The sequence below is a fragment of the Bipolaris maydis genome (genome assembly GCF_028858645.1).
Source record: "Bipolaris maydis strain C4 unplaced genomic scaffold PSV08scaffold_3, whole genome shotgun sequence".
NCBI lineage: Eukaryota > Fungi > Ascomycota > Dothideomycetes > Pleosporales > Pleosporaceae > Bipolaris > Bipolaris maydis.
Genome location: NW_027093859.1, coordinates 659,967 through 684,185, shown reverse-complemented (window position 1 = coordinate 684,185; position 24,219 = coordinate 659,967). Strand labels below are relative to the sequence as shown.

Here is a 24,219-nt window from a genome sequence, read left to right as displayed (position 1 = left end):
CCCCGAATGTCGGCACACCAACATGTCCAGCTTTCTGGCTCCAGTTATCGCGACTTTCCTTGAGCACCTCGTTTCCTGAAAAAAATTCCATCCATTGCTCCGGTCAACACCACCTTCATTTCACTTCCACGACGACCCGTTAACGGCGTTGAGCTTGGTGATTTTTTTTTCTGGCGTGAGGCCCAGGTGTCTGTAGTACCATTGAAACGACCCGGCTGTCACCAAAACCCGCAAACTCGGACTCGCCTTGCTCGCTGTGTTCGAGCATAGACGGCGCACCGCACCTAGGCCATCTGAGATTGCAATTTCCTGCTCCTTTGAGCTAATTACACCAACCGCCGCCAAAAAGAACATGGCGTCTGCGACCCCAGCTCCTACCGAGCAGGCTCCTAGGCCGCTCTCCTTCGCCAAGGTACGTTGTCGGCCAGCGAAAAACACAATGTTTGTTAACACCGTCAGGTTGCGGCTTCCGCAATAAAGCCACAGATGTCGAAAGATTCTGCCCCCAAAGCGAGACCACCTGTTGCGACGCCGCGAGTGCCTGTCATTGCTCAGAAGACACGCACTATTCCTGCAAACGGGGATGCTCCAAAGGTGGCTACGGAGAAGCAAGAAAATAACAATGCAAACAAAAGTGCTGAAAATGTCACTTCGCAGCGAGCGCCACCAATTGACAAAGCAGAAGCTGCGGAAAGACCTCAGTCTGCCGCGGTTGCCAAGGTATCTACTACAGAAGACACTTCTTCTGATGGATCGGGAAAACCCCCCAGTATCGATGGAAAGAGTGTGGCTTCTGCGACGACATTCGCATTGGATGAGAAGGAGTCGTTGCGACCGGATGACAGTGCTAGTCTAAGGGCGGTCGAGGAGGAAGACATCATATCTCCTCCAGATTCAGTCATTGCAGACTCCCGACAGGGATCCGATCATGGTGCTGCGCGCGCCTTCAGGGATCAACTCCAAGAGATAGCTGTGATGAACCCTCAACCTCACCGAGGAGTTCCCCCAGGAAGATTCCCAACTATGCCTATCGGACCCCAGACTTTGTACGATCCAAATCAGTCGTTGAATGGCGCGGGGTCCATGTCTCAGCCTCTGGTGAATGGCATATCTGCACATAATGGCGCACCCAACATGCCTGCCATACCAGACGAGAAGCTACTCGAGGCCCTACGCTCTCCACGCGATCGTTTGTTTGTCGTTAAGATCGAACAGGACTTTATTGATTTCATCAAAGACTCTCGGTAAGCTCATCTTCTCAGTGTGCTACAGTGTATTGTAAACTAACGGGCTTTAGTGAAAACGAGTTGTGTTTGCCTAATTGTAACACTTTCTACAGAATGCTGGCCCATCGTCTTGCAGACTATTATCTACTTGGTCACGTCGTTGATACCACCATGACAGGTGTAAAGATTACGCGCACGCCATATTGTAGAATGTACGTGTTACTCGCATGCCTGGTTGGACATTACGCTAACTAATCACAGTCCGCCGCCTGTGTCGCAAATGGTTGATCCTGCAAAAGGAACTAATACACCTCCTGTGGAGCTTCCTGCTCGCAAGATTATGCGACGCGATGACGGTAAATCTGGAACAAACACTGGAGCTAACTCGCAGAATGCGTCTAAAACGACGTCTGAGATGGGTGGTAGTGAGGGCAGTAACGATGGCGAAGCCCACAAGGACAAAACTGCGCTTTCTCGAGAAGAGCGTGAGGCGCGGTATCGTGAAGCTCGCCAACGCATCTTCGGGAGTGCTGAAAGCGAAGAAACTGATGCTACCGAAGCCAACGGATCAGGAGAAGACAAAGAAAAGGGAAAGGATGTCTCGAGGTCAAGTTCCGTTGCTGGAAAGAAAAAGCCCAAGAAGCAGCGTAACTATGACGACGATGACTTTCAGGCTCGATCCCGATTCAACGTGTACTATCCACAGCAGTATCCCGTTGCTGCGTACGCTGGAGACAATGCTGTCTATTACAACGGCTTCCCAGGGCCTACACAGAACGCTCCCTTTGCAGCTATGAACCCCGGGGCCTCTCCTTCAACAACGTACAGCAACCCGTACCCTGGCATGATGAACCCGGAAGCACAGCAGCAATATGGGTGGAACGGACAGCAGTATCAGCCCTCGAATGGATCGATGATGATGTATCCCGGTTACGGACAAGGGCAGAATGGATACGACTTGTCGGCAGACTTCCAGCGGGGCATGTCTTCGTTTCAGAACGCCGGCATACCGTCCCAAGTGACGCCAAAGATGGCTAACCCACAGATGGCGTCCTACCAAGACAATTATCAGCAGCCTCAACATATGCCTATGAATCCGGGATGGCCGCAAAACAATCAGCAGCCGTCATATCCGATGGCGCAGAACAACTATGGTGCTCCAAATGGACCAGGCAATCGCCCAATGTCTGCACCCCATCAAGCTTCCATGCAGGGCTACCCGTATGGCCAGTTTGCTCCCAATGCATACAATGGAAAGCCGAACCGTAATCAGCATCCTATTCCAGGAAGCTACAACCGTGGACAGTTCAATCCACAGACACAAGCCTTTGTTCCTGGGGGACGCAATATGCCTTTTGGAATGCAGCCCAACATGATGCAGCCACAGCCACAGATGAATGGCTATGGTGGATATCAAATGTCTGCTCAGACTTCTATGCCTGCCCAGATGCCTAGGCACAGTCCATCTGCTACTTCCACACCATCCTTTGGATCGCCTCAAAGCATGCAGGGCAATGCCTCTGCTCCAACCATGAATCGAATTGCATCGCAGCCTGGCGATCCGGGCTCACAGAGCAGCATCGCCAAGTACGGCACGCCCGCACACTTACCTCCGAAGCCCCCTGCGCCCGCACCAGCACCACCATTTGCCCTACCTTCTATGACGCGAGTGCCGTCTTCTGGAATGACCAACAACGCACCCAATATGCCCGCTCGAGGAGGGTAGGCTTCTTTCAACAATAACCGCAACACCCCTAATTGACATTTCATGACATGACCATCAGCATTGCGACGGTGCTACTATCCTGGCTTTTGCATCTTTCCCTCTAACAATGGGTTACGGCAAGGTTGGGCAAAGAGGGGATACGAGGCGTTTTGTGTGATTGTTTTTCGTCGTTCTGATCTGCGGGTGCATTTCGAGGATCATGGGCGTTGTTGTTTTTTAATAAATGAAATTTCGGTTCTTGTATTTGGACTGTGCGAGTGCGGGTAAAAGCAGTCTTTTTTGGGAGGGTCAGTGCGGTGTCGGGGGTAATTAGTGTAGTTTAACAAAATTGAAATACATGGTTGCATAATGTGGAATGATGAGTTGAGGATTTGTGATGTTGGGTTTTGGGGAGGGGTGCTTATTGGGTGATGAGGAGGTAGGCGAACTATGGTTTGCTCCACCAAGAAGTTAAGACAGTGACCAGAGTACTTTACCAGAACAGTGATCGCGGGTCCGTCAGCAAAGATTTGGATATTATCACTGCTGTTCCTACTGGACACTGGTCAGCTACTGACTGGTGAGTTTTGCCGGGCAGGTACTACCGTGTCTTGAACTATGGTTGATGACAGATAGTTACTACAAGAACGATGGGCAATAATAACAGCACCACCATGCCTGTAACTATAACAATCTTATTCTCAGCCCTCCTCTTTTTACTAGTCTTATCGCCTTCATTATTGCAGCTTTAGCCGCATATTACAATCAGTCCCCGGAGGGAGGTTTTGGAGCGAGAAGAGACGCGATTTTTACCATTACCATTCCCCACAATGCCAGACTCGACCGAACTAAAGACAAGCCTCCTGGCCATGCCAGTTATATATCTTCACCGTCCAGACCCCGAGTACGTGTCTCCCTTTTTCCACCCCCCCCCCCCCCCCCCCCCCCCCCCGCGGCTCTCCAACGAAAACCCACATCAAGAAAGCTAATAGTAAGAAAAACAGGGAAAGAGGCTACAACATTGTAAACTGCATGATCAGCACCCCACCCATACGCATCCCCGTGCACGAACAAAAACTCGCCGCGTGCTCGCCTCTCATCCGGCGCCTACTATCGCGTGCGCCCCGGCCCAACATCCGCGGCGGGCCCATTTTGAAATTTGAAAATGTAGAGGTGTGCACGTTTGAGGCGTTTGTGGAGTGGCTGTATGGGAACAGCACTAGAACGGTTGGCTCTTCTTCTTCTTCTTCTTCTTCTACTACTCCTACTCCTACTACTCCTACTAGTAGTGTGACTAATGCTACGTCTTGGGGCAGCGGGGATAATGCTAGGGATGAGGAGGATGAGGGGGTAATAAGCGAGGCGTTACGGGCATTTGCAAGGGAATACGAAGTAGCGTTTCTAGTGGAGGAAGAGAGTGGATGCGAGTGTTTTGGGTGCGGGGTTAGTGTAGGGCCCAGGAGGGGATGGAGAGATCGAGGGGTTGATTTAGTAGGGGAAATGGGGGGGGGGAAGAGACAATGTGCTAAAAAGAATTCTTGGGTAGAAAAGACGCGGAAACGACGGAAGCCAGATCGAACCGCGTTGCGAGGAACATCTCTCGCGGAACCGAAATGGCTGGACATCTCGGGCAAGCGAAAGGGCTAGTTTCTTAGCGTTTTACCACTTGATCAACTCAACACGCAGCTATACCTTTGTACATAAGGTCTAACTCTCTAAAAACTTAGACATCTATTTAACTCGTATAATGCTTTATTTTGATTATAATACATATATATTTAAACGTTGTTGTTGTGCTGATATTTCGCGTTCAAAGTGGCTACTTTTTGTGGTGGTTTGGTGTTGTCCGGCTATTTCAGTTCCGCCAGAGGAAGATTCGGTATGGCGGTTGTTCGGGGGAAAGGAAGAAAAAGAAAGAAAGAAAAAAAAGGAGGGAAGAGGGGGAGACTACTGTATGGTTGTGTCAGGAACTACACTTGTTTCTCAACAGTTGAGGAGAGGCTAGGGGAAGGAGGGTGGGATCAATGGGTGACGATATGTCGAGCACATGACTCTTTTCCTTTCTGTGTCGTCTTTCTCTCTCTCTCTCTCTCTCTCTCTTTACAACATACTTACGGAGATAAGGAAGACGATGGTACTGTAGCATGACGGCAATGCATGCTAAAAGGCGCTATACGCATGTCAACGCAACTCTACCCCACTAGCAGCTAAAAAAAAAGAAAAGAAAATACGTCAAGGAGTGGCGGGCGTTATGTCTTAATGGCGCGTCTGCCGTCTGGACCAAACTCTTGTGCATGGACATGCATGCGTAGTTGGGGTTAGCATGGTAGTTTGGTTGAGATTCGCGTGGATGACTAGTTTAGTTGGTGCCATTAGCTTGGGTTGATGGGCTGATAGGGCTGAGGGTGCGACCAGAAAAAAAGGGGGGTGGTAGTAGTAGTAGTAGTAGTAGTAGTAGTATGCATGTGCATGTATGGGAGATGAAAGATGACGGCCAAGGTGTACTAAGGGCAATGTGTGTGGTAAGTCTGTTGAGGATTTAGAAGGTGGTTGAGAAGATGTGGAGAGAAGGAAATTGCAGGGTTCGACTTTGGTGCCATGGAGGTACGTCGTGTTTAATCATCTTGCTGATTGTGTAACCTAGGATCCAGTCGAGTCAAGTCGAGTCGAATCAAGATAATTCAGAGACAATAGATTGAACAAACGACTGCATTTATATACAGCTGAACTTTTGTATCTCAGCTACAACAAAAAAGAAATCTAAATACAAGATTACGTACTGTTGCAATTTATTTAATTTGTTTATTTTCATGTTGTGATTTCGCTCCTTACTACACGAACCGACATGACCGCCACGTGTTGTTCGCTTCCTCAAGCTATAATCGCCTATACCCCACCATCTAGTTAGGCGATCAAACAAAAAACAAGAAAAAAAGGTTCTGAGCCATGTACAAGGCGTGTACGTATGAACAGATCAAGGTAATAATAGTGAAAGACTCGTGGGTAAGAGTGAGAGAAGCGTGATTATTACAAGAGCCTGTATTGTCCGCATAAAGCCATTGAAAACCCTTCTCTTGAATATTACCAAAAAGAAATAGTAGGGCACCTCTAGAAGGTCCAGGAATCCAAAGGTCCTGGAGATGAAAAGAGAGAAAGAAAAGAAAATGTGCGATTCTCCGCAATGCGATGGCACGCCGCAGTGACAAGTTTGCAAACGCTTCTTGCTTTTGTTTCGGCCGAACATATGAGTAAGCCCATCTCACTCGATACTCTTCCTTGGTTCTACAACCTTATGGTGCAGGTTCAACCGGGTTCATGCCATCTCATCGTGCTAGTTTGATACAAGCCTGCTTCTCCCAGCAGACGACCACGTCGACGCCCAACTCAGTGCCCTGCGCGTGCACACGGCAGCATTGACGGTGGAAAGAAAGACCGAGGTATGATGTGAAAACGAATCGAGCAAAAAAAAAAAAGAGAAATAACCGTGCCTGAAGAACGCCTAGGTGTGGATATATACCGACTGATGTAGACAAGTCGATGAAATGAAAATTGTCGCAATATACAAGGGTAGCAATGAGTGCATCAGGTACAGTCGAATGATTAAAAGTTTTGAGCGATACCGGAGTTGCCTTGATGGGGGAACACACTTGGGTTCTCGATTCTTGTGTTTCGCCGTGCGGATACATCTCTTATGATGGGTTGTTGTTGCTGGCCGCCATAGGGATCGTTGGAACCGTATGGGCCGGGCTGGTAGTAGTCCTGGTTGGCGTAGTAATCATGTTGTTGGCTGCCAGCCATGCCAGGATAATCGCCCGAGTGGTCTGAATGATCAGCAGCTGAGTATGATGAAGAGGCATTAGATGGGCCGCGGTGGACACCACTCTGGTTATTGGCCGAGTTTACGGCTGTAGCGCCGGCGGCACCACCAAGCGCACCAATGCCATCAGAATCCATAGTTTGGCGGCGTCCGTCCATCAGGGGGTCGTTGGATTGGGCGTCAGAGTAGACTCCGGTAGGCGAGTGGGGTGCAGCGTATCCGCCGGGGTTGCTGTTACTATCCGAGTAGGTCATGCCAGAGGTCATAGTGGTGGACATTTTGCGGTTGGAGCTGGTGGTCGTGTTACCCCATCCTCGGTAGCCGCTTTCATCCTCAGCCATGGCGAGACCACCGACAGCAGGCAGGGTGGGGTCGTGGTTAGGGTTGAAGCCATACTCTTCCACCTCTTTCCGGCGCTCGTCCTCTGCGCTCTTGCGCTGCTTGCGCTTCCGCCAGAAGAAGATGCCGCCGAGCACTAGCAAGGCGACAATGACAATGGGAATGACGACAGCAATGGCAGTCTTGCCGCTCGTCGAAAGGCCGCCACTGTCTTCCTTTTGTGCGTCCTGCAGGCCAGTGGTGCCGGTGGTGGTTGGTTTGGCGCTGCTTGCGCTGGTGGATGCTCCGTTGGGGGGTGCAGCGGTGTTGGCTGGCGAGCTGATGGTAGATGTGATGGTGATGACCTGTGGAGGCAGGCCTGGAGCCGTGGCGGACGTGATGACTACGACCGAGGTGAAGACGTTTGTCGAAGTAGGGGCGGGCGAGGCGGTGACGGTGCTGGTCGGGGGCGCATTGTTGTTGGACGATGGCGGTGGTGCGGGTGGTGCAGAAGACTGGGCTGGCGGCGGCGGCGCGCTAGATGGGGCAGGAGAGGGAGCAGGGGCGGAGCTAGGGGGTGGAGATGGAGGAGCAGAGGAGGGTGGGGGAGCAGGAGTCTCTGATGATGGCGTAGGAGCCGGTGGGCTCGAGGGCGCTGGGGCGGGTGTAGATGGGGGAGGGTTTGGTGAAGGTTCCGGGGCTGAAGGTGAGTTAGAAGCCGGTGGAGGACTTGAAGCCGGACTTGAAGCCGCAGCCGGAGGGGCTGATGAAGGCTGCGGTGTTGCTGCGGACGGTGTTACAGACGGCGGACGAGGCTGGGACGAAGGAGCAGAGGGAGAAGAAGGGGCGGGAGGGTCATTGGAGGAAGCAGGAGCAGCAGAGGAAGGAGCGACAGCAGCCGGGCTGGACGCGACAAAAGAGGGAGACAACGTACTGGCAGGCGCACTGCTCGACATGATTGCGGACAAGAGGGTTGCGCAGCCAGAGAGGCAGGGCAGAGGCAACACTTGAACTGGCAAAGGAGCGACTGAGGCACGCAGCGGATGGGGCGAGGTTGGAGGGCGCGCCGAGAAAGGGCTGTCGAGGTTTGGGCTGTCCAAGGCAGGCTTGTGGGTGTCAGAGCCGCGACAGAAACTAGGTTGGCGAGTTGGAGGGCGAGGGAGTTAGTGTGTCGCGCGGTGGCAGCAATGCCGTGGGACGACGGGTGGACAGCGAGCAGCAGCGACGAGACGGCGGCGACGATCTGCTTGGACTCCGCCCGTGGGTCCGGGTGGATGATGTATCAAGCACGCAGCGTGGCCTGGTGGGTGGGCGACGGGCAGCAGTTGTGCAGGAGACGGCGTGGACCCTGCGCGGGAGCAGGATGGGCGATCCCAGCCAGACGGCCGTGTGCGTGGTGCGGTTATTGATTGCACTGCCGAAGCGAACCACGCCAACAACAATGGCCACGGCACGCCCGCTGCGACTGGCCTGGCGCTGGCGCTGACGGCCTGGCCCACAACGGCGTATCGCAGGGGCTGGCAGACACGAAACCTCCACGGGCGCGAGAGCAGGATGCGGATGCAGTGCAGCAGCAGCAGACGACGCCGTGTCTGCAGGCCGTGTGCGGCTGCCAGGCTGCCAGTCTGCCACTCGCCGCCCGTCCACAAGGCGGCACCAACGAGCGCCAAGAGGGGCTGGCTGGTGGTGCGGGAGCTCCAGACGGAAAGACGGAGAGGGCAGGGCGGATGTGCTGACTAGCAGCCAGCAGTCGCCCCGAAGAGGGAAGCTGCTAAACACGGTGGCGCGGGGCTAGTCACCGATACGGCACGTCCGTGGCTGAGTGCGTCCGAGAGAGACAGCAGCAGCACACATCCTGGCCCTCCTTCTGTCCATGTACTGACTGTGTACTTGCCCGTGCTATACTTGCGCTGCTGTCGTGTGTATACTATAGTTACATCGCACACCAAGGACACGCCCACGCCCACACACAACGATGCCACCCATCCCCACCCATGCCATCATCCGGCGTGAACCATCGTCATTGCCCCTCGGCCCCCTTGGCCCTATCCTGGTTCCAATAACATCATCCCCTCGCTTTTTTTCGCCAGCGTTACTTTTCATCTCCGCCCGTGCGCCGCCTCCCATTGGCCGTCTGGCCACTCTATATTAAGCCCGTCTCAGCAGACAGACGACTTGGCTCCCTCGGCGCCTTGCAGCAGCAGCCAGCAGCCTCTATTGCTTGATCTCGTGTCACCGCACCCTGCCTGCCTGCCTCTGTCTGCTTTATCCACGACTCAGGCGCGGCCAACCCCCTACCCATGTCTCGTAGCAGGAAGCCGCAATGCGCCATTCGCCAACAACAACAACACCCACCTACTCGATGCGTCCATGTACTTACTCCATCCATCAAGTAGATTAACCGCCTCGCACCAACACCACTGCAACAACAGCCCTTTACCCGCCATTGCTCACAAAGCATCTATCATCATCATCATCATCATCATCATCATCAACACCACCCCACCCGTCCCATTTGATTTGTGCCATGCCGTGCCTCTCTTTGTTTGCCCCTTTGTTTTCACTACGCTCCAATCCTACGAGCTTACTCACTAGCTAGCCCCTCGCTCCTTCCTTGCTCGTTCCGTGCACAAAACAAACCCCGTGACCCATCACACCAGCCCCGGAATCACCGCCTTGCGACCCTCAAGCTTCTCCTTGCCAAACTTCTTCTCATACCACCGCTTGCCCTGCAACGCCCGTGGCACCATTGTAGAAATCTCGTTGAGCAGGAACGAGCGCGCCGGATGGCACTTCCACCCCCCAATCATCCACCACCCTGCCCACTCAATCCACTCGCACAGGTAGTGTGCATACAACACGTACTTGAACAGACCGTTCTTGGGTATCATGTATACCTTGTCCACGCTCTCCACCGCCTTGCCCTCCTCCTTGGCCAGCTTGCGTTGCCTCCGATCCGCCGCTCTCCTAATTTCCCGCAGGTCGTCATCGTGGAACATATTTCCCATGAGTCCCCAGCACCACACCACAAGCCCAACAAACATCCACTCTGTACGCCCTGCCCACTCGTACTGCGACGTCGGCCCATAGCCTGCAAGGTATCCCCCAATCGAAATGGCGTTGCACAGCTGAAATACAGCCCCCGCCACCCATACCAACAAGTGCATCGGTGACATGCTCGGATTCAAAAATAGAGGCGACAGGATGGCCCGGTAGAGGTAGTGCATCACCTAGTGTTTGCATTTAGCTCTTGCTCTTGCACCCCCCTCTCTTCTCTCCCCTTTGCCAACCACACTTACAAAGCATCCAGCCATGGTCCAATTACCCCATGGCAACTCTTCAATCCCCACCTCCTTTGGCAGCGCTATCATAATGTACAAAAGCACTATGAAGCCCACCGACTCCATCGTCGCCCATCCAATCTTTCCATTGACATTGAACCGTGACTCGACTGAGGTTTTGCCTTGAGGGTACCAATCTAGCACCCATTGTACCAGGGTAAACTATACGTTTTGCACAAACTAGCGTCAGTCCGGTCAAGTTCATTCTTCGTACTCGTAAACCCCACTCAGCCCAAGCCACCGTGTCCTTCTTACCAACGGAAAGAATTGCCAAATCCAGCACAGCAATTCCCAGTTCTCCCGCGACGGCGGCAGCCATCCTTGCACAATCGCCATGTTCTGATGTGGGCCCTAGTATGCCAAACACGTGCTGACAAAGTTATGCAGAATCGAGAACAAGAACGTCGAGAAAAGTGAGAGTGTGAGAGAGACAAAGAACAAACGACGCGTAACGCGTATGTGTAAAAAAAAAAGTAATGACGAGGGGCTGAAATGAAATCAGCAGCTCTTGCTCATCTAATAGTCCCTGCTTTCGGCCCAATTCCATTAACACACAAATGGTAAGCCTCATTGGAGAGGGAAACACACATGATGTCAGGACTTTTACCCAGTAGCTTGTGCCTGCCCTTCCGCGCCAAACCGAAAGCCAGTTTTTTGCGTCACTCACCAAAATCCAGCTCTGTGGCACACACACACACACACACACACACACACACACACACACACACACACACACTCACACAACAAACTTGCCCTCCCGTTTTGTTTTATTCATTTTACTTCATGTGTGCAACCCTCCTCCCCCCCCCCCCCCCCTAGTGCAAATCTCCGCGGCGAATTGGAGATTGACGCGTTAGCGCCACACCTTGTTTCCCCGCATTCACGACAGTCGTTTCTCCTTGCATGCATGCATGCAACATGCATTGCTTACCCATGACCGCTCTTTCCGTCTCTTGTACATTTGCATTATGAATGGCAGTAGGGGGCAAACTCTCATCAAAAAGCCGTCTCCTTAGCTCAATTGGGAGAGCGCCAGACTGAAGTCTTCGGTCATTAAATCTGGAGGTATCGTGTTCGATCCACGAAGGGGACAACGTGCCTGAGCTTGCTCGGGATTCTTCGAACCATTCTTTTTGGAAAACTTTTTTTGACATGGAAGATTGATCAATCATCTATCATGTTTGTTTAATGTGCAAACTTTCTGTTGTTGTTGTTGGTTTTTTTTTTGCTGCAAGTGGTAATTATCACAAAGATCCCATGTATGATGATGATCTGCTGCACATCTCGTCATCATAACGAGGGATTTTCGCTTGCTAATTTTATTCAATCCTAATTATATCATAGGGTTTCCATGGACATGGTACACAAATGAGGATTGTCATCTTGTCGTTGAAACCAAGTCATGTCATTATGCAACATGCAATGCTCGTGATAATAATAATAATACAATGCTCGCTGAGCGTAGCCTAAGAACAAAACCCCACATCTACGCAATAATCATACCAAGCCATTTATCATCAGACATCATCTATTCACTCCAAGCACTACTCCCCCCTAGCACCACTAGCCTGTACATCACCAGTCGGTATACTCTCCTTCCTCGACTGCTCCGGTGCCCTGGCCTCATTGCCCTTTTTGATACCCCTCGCTCCAGGCGTCAGGTACGTGTTATCCAGCGCCGGCAGCTCCTCGTTCGCCGGCGGCTCCCAATCCTTGCTCTTCCACGGCGTGACATGCAGAATGTACATTGTATCGATTTCCTCGAGCGTGCGGCCGTGCGACTCGCATACGAAAAGGTAGACTACTACTGCGCCGGTGAAACAGCATGCTGCGAAGACGTAGCCGTAGCGGTAGTCAATGGCAGATGTGATGTACGGTGTGACTAGACAAGAGTTTGTTAGTGAAGCAGTTTCATTGAGGAGGCTGGAAGTTGTGTGTAGCAACTTACAGAACGAGATGAGAAAGTTCCATGTCCAGTTGCTGGCAGTGGCGAGAGCCATGCATTTAGCACGATACCTCGAAGGATAGATTTCGCCAACTACAGCCCAGATGATGGGGCCCCATGTCATTGCGTATCCGGCGATGAAGAGACAGGCGAAGATGATCATGGCGTAGCCGATGCCCTGGTTGGACGTTCCATCCGCGTTTGTGAGAGCAAAGTGGCCGAGCGATGCAAACACCAGGAAACACATGAACATCCATAGGCCCCCGACAATGAGCGATGGCCGGCGGCCGAACCGTTCGACGACGTAGAGGCCAGGGATCGTCATGCCGAAGTTTACGCCGCCGAGAATCATGGATGTCACAAACGAGTTTTGGATGCCGACCGAGTTGAAGATTGTGGTTCCGTAATAGAAGTAGCTGGAGAACAAGTGTCAGCATTTGAAGTGTGCCCCCCCCCCCCCCCCTCTTTTTTTTGAAGGTTAACTGAAAAAAAGAAGAAGAAGAAGACTTACTAGTTTGCACCCGTCAACTGCTGCAAAGCTTGAAGTGTAACACCGAGCAAAACACGATATGCCATGCGCGGACCGGTAAAAATCTCGTACCAAGGATGTTTTCCTCCGCCCGCCTGTTCCGCCTCAAACTTCCGTTGGATCTCCTGGATCTCACGCTGCACTTCGGGATGGTCTTCCGAGACACCATATGTCAAGGCAACCGTGTGTTTTGCGCTCTCCGTCTTGCCCTTGCGGTACTCCCATCGGGGAGATTCTTGCATGAAGAGAATACCGAAGATCATGATTGCAGACCAGATGAAGCCGATGCCCATGGGGAGCTTCCATGCGTATGAGCTGCGGCGCTTTTCGGTGCCAAAGTTGATACAGTAGGCGGTGAAGATGCCGAGAGTAATGAAGAGTTGGTAGCAGGATACGAGGGCGCCACGGACGTAGCGGGGTGCGGTCTCGGATTGGTACCTGTGATGGTGTATCAGAATATGCTTTTGTGATTGTGAAAAAATGATTCATAGCGACTTACATGGGCGTGAGAACAGATAGTGCTCCAACACCAAGACCGGCAACCCATCGGCCGAGTGAGATTTGGTACCAGACGTTTGTTGTAGTGATTTGTACAATGACCCCCACGCAGAAGATAATATTCCAGAAGACGATCGAGTACTTGCGGCCGAATTTGTCGGCGATTGGAGCTGCGATCAAAGCACCCATCAAAGTACCGATGGACAGCTACACGAGAAGTGTTAGATGACATGTAGAGCGAAGACCACTCAAGGATACCATGAAACTTACCAAAGCAACAATCAACCCAGACTTCCAATTGCTAAACGACCGTTCTCCCGTCTGTGGGTCCCTATTATCCGCAAACCTCTCCAGGAAATCCGGCATCTCAAGGAAACCTGAGATCTGTCCAGTGTCGTATCCGAAAATGAACTACATTGCTACAAGTCAGCTCATTGTTTACACACAACCCATTCTGCTCATCCAATCGCACTCACCCCACCCATGGATACAATAATCGCCATGGCAATAATCCGCATTCGAAATATCTCCTTCATCCCTCCCTTGAGCATCTGCGGCTTCGCCTCCACATCCTTCTCCAGCACCGTCGACTCAGACGTAGAGGTGCTATCGCGCCCTCTAAACCGATCGAGTATCGCCATTGCGTAGTGTGTTTTTGTTTTATCGAGGAAGACTACTGCTCAATCGAACAGCAAAAGTAAATGAACAACAATGTCCAAGATCGTGAGGGGGACGTCATTTACATATAGTACAGTTGGTACTGACGAAACCCCCAGCTTCTTCCTATGCCGTCATACCCTGCAAGGGTCTGGTTCGTAGCCACTGTCATTGCGTTCTCCTCCATGCCCCGCGAACTACTAGTTGTAAAGCGAGCAAAAAAAACCATACGCGTAATGCAAGTTTGGCATCGTCAAAAACACAAGAGATCATCATCCTCCGGTGTGTCGAAACAATCGACGTCATACTTGTTGCTAACTGACCGAGAGAGAGAGAAGAAAAAAACGGGCACTAAGCCGCATTGCGGATGGAAAGATGCTTGACTGGGTCAAGCTAAGTTATGACTGCGTTGTGCTCTTTGGTGTTATTGGCTGCGGTGCATTGTCGGAGGCAAGGGACGATCTTTGAGCCTCTGCCCTCTGACCTTGTGCGGCTTGGCCGTTGAGCCCCCGGTGATACTCTCTCACAAAACCGGTAAAACCGGAAAATGGCGGCCCCATCAACCGCGATGCAACACCACGCCAAAACACCGCCAAAGCACCGCGTTTTCGCATAGCTGATGATGCAAAGTTAATTCAATATTTTGAAGCTCTACCGTGATAGATATCTACAATATTTTGGAGTCGGTGGGGGTACTGATCCACCGTTTTATTGATTTTTTCTTGCTCAACGCTATCCAGCACCTTGTAGAACCGCTGCACTCCCTCACGCTGGGTTGCACACCTTCTCATATAAAATTTGCGGCGGATCGGTGCAACCCAGGTCTCCATTATGCTCATATCTGGAGATTTTGGTGGGCTTAATATATATCCCATACCGTGGTGATCCATATATTCGAGCGTTTTTTTAGATATATGGGCAGAATCCCGATCCTGCCAGAGTATATATTCACCACCGCGTTCTAATAGATGAGCTTGTAGAGCGGGTAAAATGACTGTTGTATATATTTTTGCAGTCATTTTGCCATTACTATTGCCTGCGTTGTACGGGATTGCAAACTTGAAGTTGTATCCCACTACGCACCATATATGAAAATAGATCTGGAGATCTGGATCTACCTTACGCTGCTCCTCGTACTGTATATTTTTTGGGTCCTCGCGGTGCTTAACACCGGGGCGGCGTTTGATATGGTTTAGATATTTTGGCCCAGTCATCCAGTGGATCTCATCACACCAGATCACATCGCGCCATGCAGTACTAGTAGGCCTCTGCTGTAATTGTATAGAACAATACTCTAGCCGGCTGTTAATCTGTGCCTGTTTATGCTTGCCTTTGACAACAGCTTTATGAGACTTGATACCCTCATCATGGGCGACGCGACGCTGGATCGCACCAGTGCTCCACAGAATATTTTCTTAACCTCGCCCATTACGATACTCTTTGACGACACCAGCTTTTTCAGAAATATCCTGCCAAGGGAGGCTTTTATCGTCAAAGGGAGCTTCATCAAGCCAGGTGCCAATCGCGGCGGTGTCGCTCCTCGTGAGCTGGCGTGGTGGTGGGCGGGTATCGACGACGTCATCAGCGTTTTGGAGACGGCGGCATCGTCGGGATGCGAGGATATCAGAAGCTGTAGATTTCGGTATACCAAATAGAGTAGAAATACTAGCTAGATTGCATGGTATTGACTGTTGTTGAGCCCATAGATACACTGCAAATATGGCGGCACGTTTGGGAGTTTGCACCTGCGGGCGCTGCCCATCCGCTTGCTCCTCTAGCGGCTGGAGCTCCGGCGGCGGCGTGTTAATTTTCAAGCGACGAGGCATGTTAAAAATGAAGACTGCGCATTTAATTGCGCATATTTTTGGTGTAAAACAAGCACGTGGTGATGGAGATATTTCGCGTTGCGGATGGTGAGTTTTGGTGGGATAAGCCCGGTTGTTTTGATTTTCCGGTTTTACCGGTTTTGTGAGAGATACTATTGTACCGCCAAAACGTCAAAGGTCGGGGGAAGAACGTCATTTTGCAGATGGGGGTTTTTGCCCGTCATCTGGGGGAGGATGCTCGGAGTTCGTACGTAGCGTGTCGGAAGTGACATCGATCTGATGGGTTCGAGCAATTGAGGATAGTACTAGACGGCGACGCTCGGCATGACTTACCTTGCCATGGGATGATGTGCATACTTGTGTGCTGTTGCTGCAACAGGAATTTTGTACTACATAGTACATGAAGTACTTGCACTTGCATGTAGTAAGAATGAATCTCGCAAGATGCATGGGATAAATGTGTGCGGAGAGAGAGAGAGCGCCCCCACGGAGGAAGTCCCTTTTTTTTGGCCCTTCTACGCGTCTTCGGTGCAGCTTCTTTGCGGGGTTATGCTGTCAGTGCGAAATGTTGCCACTTCGGCACGGCACTCCAACACACCCGTCGAGAGATCTTTGATCTCAAACGTTCAGTAAAAGCCACTGCTCACGTCATATCCCTAGGAGACGCGTGCTTACACTACGCACATGATTTGGACGACGACATGCTTCCGGCTGAGTTGCCCTTTGGCCCTGGTGTAGTTTGTTGCCGTTCCAATTCGAGTAAAGAAGCATTGGTAATAACTCAGCACTTGCTCATGCACTATCTCAGCACGTGTTAAACTTGCCATGTCAATCTCTGACCGCGCGATGTTGGATTGTTTATAGCCAAAGTACGAATATGGAGTAGACTTTGAACGGAGCCTTATCACCACACCATCTCTTAGGCCCACAGCAAACCTTCTGATCTACACCAATGCATGAAACCCCACAAAAAGCAAATCGTTCATAAACTTACAGCGCACACAAGATGATCAGGCCCCAGGGTAGCCTACTCACACATTGCAGAGTTTCTCTTCATGAAAATATAAGCATTGTGCCAACAATGTATACCTTGGGGTTCAACCTGCATGGGGCATTTTTCACAATCATCCAACATATACCTATCTCTCGAAACCGCAGAGTACAATGATTCCACACATGCATAAGCAGAGTGCACTCACAATTCTTCTATTTCCACCCTGCTGCATCTGCATTCTGCAAGCCGGCGCCCACCAAGGTATGGTACGCCTCATCCCTCCCATACCCATGTCTTGCTCTTTCCAACCCCGATAATCACGGAATACCTGGCCGACCCGCTCATCGTCTGACCCGACGTGGCGTTAACCATGCACGCTTCGCATCCATCCATCCATCCATCCATCCATACACATACCTGCCCAACCCCCTGACTCGCATCCTTTCTCTTCTTTTTCTCACAACCAATTCCTAACAGGGCAATTTGCAGTACATAGGTGTAGATTGTAGGTGAAAACTGCGGATACAGTTTCCGACCACTAAATCACTCCTGGCGCCCTCGCACGTACATACTAACACCCATTGCACAAATCCATCTCGGCTACGTTAGCCGTTCCTGCTCGTGCTTTTTACTCTTTTTTACTTTTCCCAATTTTCTTTTCACTGAACTACCCGCAATTCCGCTGCGTGTCATTCGCGCTGCGCAACGCTTTGTTCATCTACCACTACGCAACGTTCACACAGCAAAAAAGTAACAATCACTAGCAACAACAACAATAACAACAACAACACATGGGCTAACATCGCACTCCCTCAACTTGCAAAGCTGACAACTGCGCACGTGAAAAAACACGCATACACCCAAGTAACAAATACCCTGTCTTTCTCTCTCCACATGTACCACCCCGTTCTGGACTTGCTCCCCACCCCTCTCCAAGCACCTAAATATCCCGCGTATCTGCGCCTCAGCAATCTAGACCCTGCATGCCACATCCAATCCCCCTCCCCCTCCATACGTATATGCACATCAGCCCGCCATACCCGGCATATCTGCACGATACACCTGCCCCCTCCCCCAAGAAAGCAAAAAAAAAAAACCCCCCCTTCCCCCTTCCCGTACCTATCTTTCACCGATATCTCTTCATCCCGCCTAGCCGCCAACCACCCCCCCCCCCCTCCTCCTCCTCCTCCTCCTCCTCCTCCTCCTCGTCGTGCAATCATGCCACAAACGACAGCCCATCCATGCCTCGATCAAGTAATTTGCGCTGCCGCCCGTAGAAAATAGGCGTATTACACGGCTACGTTTTCCGCTCTCTCTCTGAATCATTACATGTGTTTTTGTCACATGCACGGTCCCATGCCTACTAAGCACCCAACCCCCCCCCCCCTTTCCTTCCTCCCCTTTGCTTTTGCTATGGTTGCGGCTAATTTGCCCCCCCCCCCCCCCCCTCCCCCCTTCCATGTGTTTGGGGTGGGTTCGAAAGAAAGAAAAAAAGTTGGCTCTATGGCATGTAAATACGAAAGAGAGAGGCAGGCTGAAAGTGGGCGTCCGAGTAATGGACCGCAGATTGTCGGCTTATTGTGCCGAGCCGCAAGGCAAGGCGCGGAACAAAGTCCATTGGACTTTTAAAGAGTTTAACACGTTGTTTCGTGGGCTTCAATCCTCACCCTCGAGTGACATTGCGAGGAACTTTGTTTTTCTTCTTGAATTTTGATCTGTGGTTGGTGCATGGTGCCATGTAACCCTATCCACTGTTCTTTGAGAGATAAAAAAAAAGAATTGTATACACGTCACGATAAATACATATACAAACTACATGCCACGCTACCAAGGCCTCCATTATGCTTTGCTTCCGTTGGGGAAGGGCCGGTCCAATCTCTCCCGCTTCATCTTAGGCCTGATACGTCCCTTTGATACGCTACTTTTGCTGGCGACTACGGCCTTGTTCTTGCCAAGCACACTCTTGAAGCCTATACTTGCACCTAATGGTTCTGGACGCTGAGGTTCCGAGTCCTGACCTGTAGCAGAGGGTTGTGAGTGACCAAAGAGGCCCAATTGCTCCTGCAGTTTTCTGTATTGGACTTCTGGGTCTCTGGCATCTGCAGTGGCGGAATTGGGTTGCCCTATGGGCCTTTGCAACTCCTGATATGGCTGCCGAGAGACGGGACGGGCACTCCTCGATGTAGCAGATGCCGGTAGAGCAGCTGCGGGGTCAGCTTGTTCATCTTTCAGGAGGCCGAAAACATCCGCATCTTCGACTTTTTGCTGCTGATGAGGGGTGTCTGGGAGTTCAGAACTGTTGACCACATCCTCAGTGTGCGGTATGGCCATCACATCAGACCCTACCGACTCTTCTTCACTTACTCCCGCTACACCAGCATCCTCCATCTTAAACAAGGGCGGTTGCCACCTAACCCGCCTATCCTCTGCCTCTCGAGCTGCATTCTCGTGTGCCTTCACCTCCTTGTACAGTCGGTCCTTTTCTAGCGTTAGCATGAGCTGTCGTCGGTTGACAACTGCAGCCAAGGCCCGCAGCAAGTCAGGCTTCAGCTCTTGCTCAGTCTCGAGATGCTGCATCGTCTCGCCTATTCGCTCGACTAGTTGTGCCTTGGCGTATCCTCGGATCAAGACGCCGTAAGTGAATTGATCCGGATCAGTGCCCCTGTTGCGCATAATCTCAAATACGCGCTCAGCCGCTTGCACCTGACCCGTTTTGAAGAAGGCCTGCATCAGGATGTTCCAACTATATACATTAGGTTTTGCCGCACTCTCCGTCATGTCCTTGATGACCTGAGATGCGTTCGCAAATTGTTGTTTCTGGCTGAAGGCCAGGAGGAAGGCATTCCAGACAATTGGGTTTTGCACCAAGCCTTTGAAGGCTGGGTCTTTGCTTTGCGTAGCGACCGATGTGAACTTATTGTATAGGTTGAGGACTCGCTGGTTGCTTATAGCCGCCGCCGATTGAACTTCTGCTTGCATCATCACGTATAGAGCCACAGAAGGAGGCGGAAGCCTTACAGAACCCAACGAACCTTCATCTTGCTCCGTCCTGGCAGGCCCCGGGTTCATCATTCCCGAGGTGAGGAAAGGCTCCAGTGGCGCCATTGAGAAAAATCTCAGGTAGGCGTCCCACAGCAATGCAGATCTGTGTCCAGCGTCAACATCGGCCTGGTGGCGTATATACAAATAGTACAGATGATCCGTTGCTAGCCAAGGGTCCTTGGTCTGCTGTGCTATATCCGCGCAGTGTTGGGCAAAGTCCTGGAAGATAGATGGATTGCTTTGTAATGTACACCCATGGAGAAGGATTGAGTGGGTATGCGAGTTGGGTTCGAGCCTGTTGCTCTCTAGCGTGTTGTACACCTTGAAGGCGGTGGTGTAATCGCCAGCTTCCATAGCATTGTGCATGACTATATTGTAAAGCAGAATGTCCATCTTGATCCCCAAGCGTACAAAAGCAGCGACTATAGAGGGAGTTTGGTGGAAATTGTGGCTTGTGCTCATGCTCTTGCGGAGTATCGTAGCACACGTCCAGCGTAATCTTTCCCGTTCGACCACTGATTTCCATGCCACATCGTTAAGCCTCACTCTCAACTCCTCGAGACATTTCAAGGCGTATTCGACCTCACCAGCCTCGCCGAAAGTGCTGGCGTAGTGCAACATGGTGTCGAATCCGATACGCGTTCGGTGCTGAGCCAGGCAATCAAACACCTTCTTGAGATCATCGATTTCGGCTAGCCCGACCAGATTGTATAGCAAGTCTTGTGAACAGACATCTGGTTGGCTGGCCAAGGATTTAGAAAATATGTTCACAAATGCAGGAACAAACACCCGTTTATGCGCCATTGGATCCGTACCCCACTTTTGACGAGTACCATACTGCTTTCTGGTATGAATCTTGGAGAGATGGCCAAGACCATCCGCAATAGCTTGTGTCTTTCGACCTCGCAAAAGCGGGTCATTGGCTATGACTTGTATAAATCGCAGCGCAAGACCGGGCACGCGATCCAACAGGTAGATAAGCAGCCGATGGGCGTAGGCTTTTCTTGTGCTGACATCAAACTCGACCCAGTTTTTCCATACCATATGCGAACTAATTGGGGTATCGGGTGGGAAAATCTTGCGACTCAATTGCACGCATCGCGGATCGTGTTTTATAACAATGCTTCGCGTGTGTTGCCGCAGAGAGGTGTAGAGGGCACGGTCGAGTGCTGCGAAAGCTAGGTTGAGAGAGAATATTTTCTTGTAGCGGTGGGCTTCCATCCTAAGATCTAGGTATCTCGATTTCCAATGGACCAGGTTGGACACACGACGAGAAAGAGACCTATAGGATCCATGGTTCATTCGCTGGAGCTGTGAAAGATTGGACGGCAGTCTAGAGACATAATTGAGGAGTCGGGCCCTTTCCAAAGCCAGTGCCTTGGCCCGTTTGGCAGCTCGCAAAGGTGCGTGTGTAGCCAGAACTGAAGAGGTGTGGCCTGACCGAGCTCGACGGTGGTAGCTTTTGGGTGGACCAGTTGGGGCCGGCGGACTTGGATGAGACGCAGTGGTCGCATATGCCCTTGCATGCTGTCGGGCAAAAGTGGATATTTCGGCATAGAGAAAATTAATTGGACTCTGATGGTGTGATTCTCTCCGCCAAAGAGTAGGCATCTGAAGGAGCCCCGCGTCAAGTTTCCTTTGCCTAAGATGCTGGCAACATGTCGAATCAGACTTCAATTGGGGCTTTCCAGCCTCGCCAACACCATCTATCCGTCGCAAACATTTTGGCAGCGCAAAGAGGGCCTGTTTCTCTTTCTGTGCAGCATTGCCCCTTTGGTTGTGCGTTCTGGTACTTCCTGGAATTGGTGACTCGGCGAAGGCTCTCGGCGCAAGGAACAGAAGAACGGGGAGGTCCGCGCTGGCGATGAAGCTAGCATTGGGGACGCGGACTCGGGGCATGGGAGAATGGAGATGTCGCCGTCTTTATCGAGCCATGACGCGTGGTGGAGTCGACAATATAGTGTCATGCTGGGCAGTCACAGGAAAAGTTGACAAAGTGCGCATGTGGTTGAAAGCGCTAGCCGGGAAATAGGGCCAACCTCCGAGCTCTTCTCCGCAAAAGTCGCGACCACAGCAACCTCAACTATGACCATAATCATATCTGCGCCAAACAACCACACTTTCTGATTCCCGCCAAGATTTCGGTGGTATTTTGAGGCAAAACATAAGCCTCTGTCATAATTCTCACAGTCTGCTCTCGCTTGACAGGTCCTGTAGCCTCCCCAGCGCAAACCCAGAGCTCTCTCACCATGTCTTCGCACGAGACACTATCCGCAGCAGCCAATGACCGCAAATCACGCCTTGCACAGCTCAAGTCGCTCAAGAGAAAGCAAGAACAGATATCAGACGCGCCCGAGGCTGCCGAATCGTCTGCTACCAAAGACCAAGCCGAGCCTTCGCAAGCTCTTACGCGTACCGAAGATGACGCAGAATCCTCTGTAGTGAAGACATACCTCTCTGGCCGAAACTACGACCCCGAAACACGAAATGTCAAGCTGGGCTTCGACAACCTGCCGATTTCCGACCCCACCAACACACTAGAGTACAAGGCAGAACAGTTGGCGCTCGAGACAAAGGCCCAGCAAGAAGCAGAAAAGGCAGAAGACAAGGGGCTGGATCTATTCAAGTTACAACCCAAGAAGCCAAACTGGGACTTGAAGCGAGATCTGGATCAGAAGATGAAGCCGTTGCATGTGCAGACAGATAATGCCATTGCCAAGCTGGTTAGGGAAAGAGTCGAGGCGCAAAAGGCGATACGGGAGAAACAACCAAGAGACAAAAACACTGGTGACGAAGTGGGCATGGAGGGCGCAGAGTTGGTCGAGGCTATGCACTTGAAGGAGCAGGAAGAGGAACGGGAAAGGAGACGGGAGGCAGAAGAGGAGGATATAAGCTGAGGGAGTGCAGTGAGCCCAAGAGAGATGCTCAACCACACGGCATAACAGGCCCCAGCTCCGTGCATATTTGCGAGAGCCAGATAGATACCCCCATATCAGGTCTACCAGCCATAATCTGCTAAATGCCCATGCAAGGCAAGAAAGCAGCAGTGTAGCACGCGCCTGCAATGAAAAGAAGCGAAGAGTCATTGTCATTTTTGACGACGCTTTCGATCAAATAGACAATGTCTTAGTATAATTGAGGCAAACAATACAATCAAGTTGTCACATTGCACATTCTACTCCTATGTCACCTAAACACTCCATTTACATATGCATTCTCTGAAAAAAAAACTAAACCAACTGCTAGAATTGATACTGGAAAACATGATTTGTTAAGCCATGACAATAGTTGGAAGGCCCAAAATTTGGCTGAGTTCAGCTCCGGTCCAACTACTTGGTGACCTCGCAGCTAGTCTGTCTATACCGTAAGTATTTCAAAATAAGACCCGAGCGAAAATTCAATCTGTTGACATATTCGTGCCTTGTTTGGCAGTTTCGTTTCGTTTGTCTTATAGGAAAGCGGCTCCGTAGGTGAATTGACTAGAAAGGAGACTTACGACGAATTTTCGCTTGCACTGGATTACATTTAGCATCTTTTACATAGATGATAATTGAATTCCTGCTCCGCTCACCTGTATAGGTACGGCTAAGTAGAGAGAAACCCAGAAGCAAAAAAGAGCGATGGTCATGGATACTAGAGGCTGTTCGGTTGACAAGAAAGGAACCGGACACAAGAAACTCAAATCAGCCTTGAGATACAACCTGTGGAGGCAAAGTTTCAAACGTTGTATGGGTAAGTGATATAGAGTATTATCTTGGGTGATCGCTGTGCATGAGATGAGGTCTCTTGTGTTGGTCAGACTTTGACAACCATCAGCTCACCCGACTGCGGATTTGAGTACATCCACTATTTAAGAGTATCGTAGAATTAAATTTCTCAGTAATTTTTGCCGATGATCCAAGTTCGTGTGTGAATCATAAATCCTTCTATAGGTCTGTGTGTTCCAACTCTATCCATTGAAGGCCTCACAAAACCCGATGTATTCAACAATACTAGAGACGCTCATGCTCTACATCGTGTTGTCTCCATGACTAAATAATCAGATGTCAGTCGCAAGTTTCCCCCGCATACCTGCGTCGGCTGTTCTCCGCTGCCGCCTTCCCGAAAGAGTATTAACCTCGGTACGCGAAACGTGTTGCGGAGGCGGGGACGACCTTCCACGCGCCGCAAGGATACAGGATTGTAGCGGCGTATTTTATCTCGATCAAGGGCTATTAGGCCACATAGAGCAACTCCGCTAAGCTTTTTTCACATAACGGCCGTATCAAATAGCCCGGTTGACACTTAAAATACCTACTGTCTGTACGTTATCACGGCGCAT

General features: G+C 51.0%; 9 protein-coding genes across 9 annotated transcripts; 3 read left to right on the top strand and 6 right to left on the bottom strand.

Annotated features, from left to right (window-relative positions):
• Window positions 1-352: 352 nt before the first annotated feature.
• PSV08DRAFT_196659 (uncharacterized protein) lies at window positions 353-3,007 on the top strand (the record flags this gene model as incomplete). The annotated part of the gene is made up of 4 exons (XM_014221359.1): window positions 353-412; window positions 460-1,244; window positions 1,298-1,438; window positions 1,488-3,007. The coding sequence occupies 4 exons, from the start codon at window positions 353-355 to the stop codon at window positions 2,950-2,952; spliced, it is 2,451 nt and encodes an 816-aa protein (XP_014076834.1). The 3' UTR covers window positions 2,953-3,007.
• A 754-nt stretch (window positions 3,008-3,761) lies between these two features.
• On the top strand, window positions 3,762-4,578 carry PSV08DRAFT_385862 (uncharacterized protein; the record flags this gene model as incomplete). The annotated part of the gene is made up of 2 exons (XM_066093454.1): window positions 3,762-3,835; window positions 3,936-4,578. The coding sequence occupies 2 exons, from the start codon at window positions 3,762-3,764 to the stop codon at window positions 4,576-4,578; spliced, it is 717 nt and encodes a 238-aa protein (XP_065949550.1).
• Window positions 4,579-5,618: 1,040 nt separating this feature from the next.
• On the bottom strand, window positions 5,619-6,352 carry PSV08DRAFT_273725 (uncharacterized protein). The gene has a single exon (XM_066092526.1). It carries the CDS (start codon window positions 6,173-6,175, stop codon window positions 5,906-5,908), a length of 270 nt encoding a protein of 89 aa, XP_065949549.1. The 5' UTR covers window positions 6,176-6,352; the 3' UTR covers window positions 5,619-5,905.
• A 1-nt stretch (window position 6,353) lies between these two features.
• PSV08DRAFT_29181 (uncharacterized protein) lies at window positions 6,354-8,111 on the bottom strand. The gene is made up of 2 exons (XM_066092591.1): window positions 8,001-8,111; window positions 6,354-7,766 (listed from the first exon to the last, which is right to left on the bottom strand). Exons 1-2 carry the CDS (start codon window positions 8,020-8,022, stop codon window positions 6,532-6,534), a joined length of 1,257 nt encoding a protein of 418 aa, XP_065949548.1. The 5' UTR covers window positions 8,023-8,111; the 3' UTR covers window positions 6,354-6,531.
• A 1,480-nt stretch (window positions 8,112-9,591) lies between these two features.
• Window positions 9,592-10,896, bottom strand: PSV08DRAFT_407817 (3-oxo-5-alpha-steroid 4-dehydrogenase-domain-containing protein). Its single transcript, XM_014221355.2, has 3 exons — window positions 10,663-10,896; window positions 10,366-10,569; window positions 9,592-10,296 (listed from the first exon to the last, which is right to left on the bottom strand). Exons 1-3 carry the CDS (start codon window positions 10,741-10,743, stop codon window positions 9,718-9,720), a joined length of 864 nt encoding a protein of 287 aa, XP_014076830.1. The 5' UTR covers window positions 10,744-10,896; the 3' UTR covers window positions 9,592-9,717.
• A 1,055-nt stretch (window positions 10,897-11,951) lies between these two features.
• PSV08DRAFT_385857 (general substrate transporter) lies at window positions 11,952-14,020 on the bottom strand (the record flags this gene model as incomplete). Its single annotated transcript, XM_014221354.1, has 6 exons — window positions 11,952-12,289; window positions 12,356-12,768; window positions 12,864-13,319; window positions 13,381-13,586; window positions 13,650-13,790; window positions 13,856-14,020. The coding sequence occupies 6 exons, from the start codon at window positions 14,018-14,020 to the stop codon at window positions 11,952-11,954; spliced, it is 1,719 nt and encodes a 572-aa protein (XP_014076829.1).
• A 651-nt stretch (window positions 14,021-14,671) lies between these two features.
• Window positions 14,672-15,862, bottom strand: PSV08DRAFT_385856 (uncharacterized protein; the record flags this gene model as incomplete). The annotated part of the gene is made up of 2 exons (XM_066093453.1): window positions 14,672-15,434; window positions 15,474-15,862. The coding sequence occupies 2 exons, from the start codon at window positions 15,860-15,862 to the stop codon at window positions 14,672-14,674; spliced, it is 1,152 nt and encodes a 383-aa protein (XP_065949547.1).
• Window positions 15,863-18,383: 2,521 nt separating this feature from the next.
• Window positions 18,384-21,797, bottom strand: PSV08DRAFT_407815 (uncharacterized protein; the record flags this gene model as incomplete). Its single annotated transcript, XM_066093786.1, has 3 exons — window positions 18,384-21,540; window positions 21,571-21,707; window positions 21,744-21,797. The coding sequence occupies 3 exons, from the start codon at window positions 21,795-21,797 to the stop codon at window positions 18,696-18,698; spliced, it is 3,036 nt and encodes a 1,011-aa protein (XP_065949546.1). The 3' UTR covers window positions 18,384-18,695.
• Window positions 21,798-21,981: 184 nt separating this feature from the next.
• PSV08DRAFT_29132 (cwf18 pre-mRNA splicing factor-domain-containing protein) lies at window positions 21,982-22,979 on the top strand. The gene has a single exon (XM_014221349.2). The coding sequence runs from the start codon at window positions 22,148-22,150 to the stop codon at window positions 22,793-22,795; it is 648 nt and encodes a 215-aa protein (XP_014076824.1). The 5' UTR covers window positions 21,982-22,147; the 3' UTR covers window positions 22,796-22,979.
• Window positions 22,980-24,219: the final 1,240 nt, after the last annotated feature.

Coding starts and splice junctions, on each gene's coding strand:
- PSV08DRAFT_273725 (XM_066092526.1), bottom strand. CDS start 6,175: ATGTTCGGCCGAAACAAAAGCAAGAAGCGTTTGCAAACTTGTCACTGC.
- PSV08DRAFT_29181 (XM_066092591.1), bottom strand. CDS start 8,022: ATGTCGAGCAGTGCGCCTGCCA. Junction 7,767..8,000: donor GTCGAGCAGTGCGCCTGCCA/GTACGTTGTCTC, acceptor ACTCACCTTCAG/CCCCGGAACCTTCACCAAAC.
- PSV08DRAFT_407817 (XM_014221355.2), bottom strand. CDS start 10,743: ATGGCGATTGTGCAAGGATGGCTGCCGCCGTCGCGGGAGAACTGGGAA. Junction 10,570..10,662: donor TTTGGCAATTCTTTCCGTTG/GTAAGAAGGACA, acceptor CAAAACGTATAG/TTTACCCTGGTACAATGGGT. Junction 10,297..10,365: donor GGACCATGGCTGGATGCTTT/GTAAGTGTGGTT, acceptor TGCAAACACTAG/GTGATGCACTACCTCTACCG.
- PSV08DRAFT_29132 (XM_014221349.2), top strand. CDS start 22,148: ATGTCTTCGCACGAGACACTATCCGCAGCAGCCAATGACCGCAAATCA.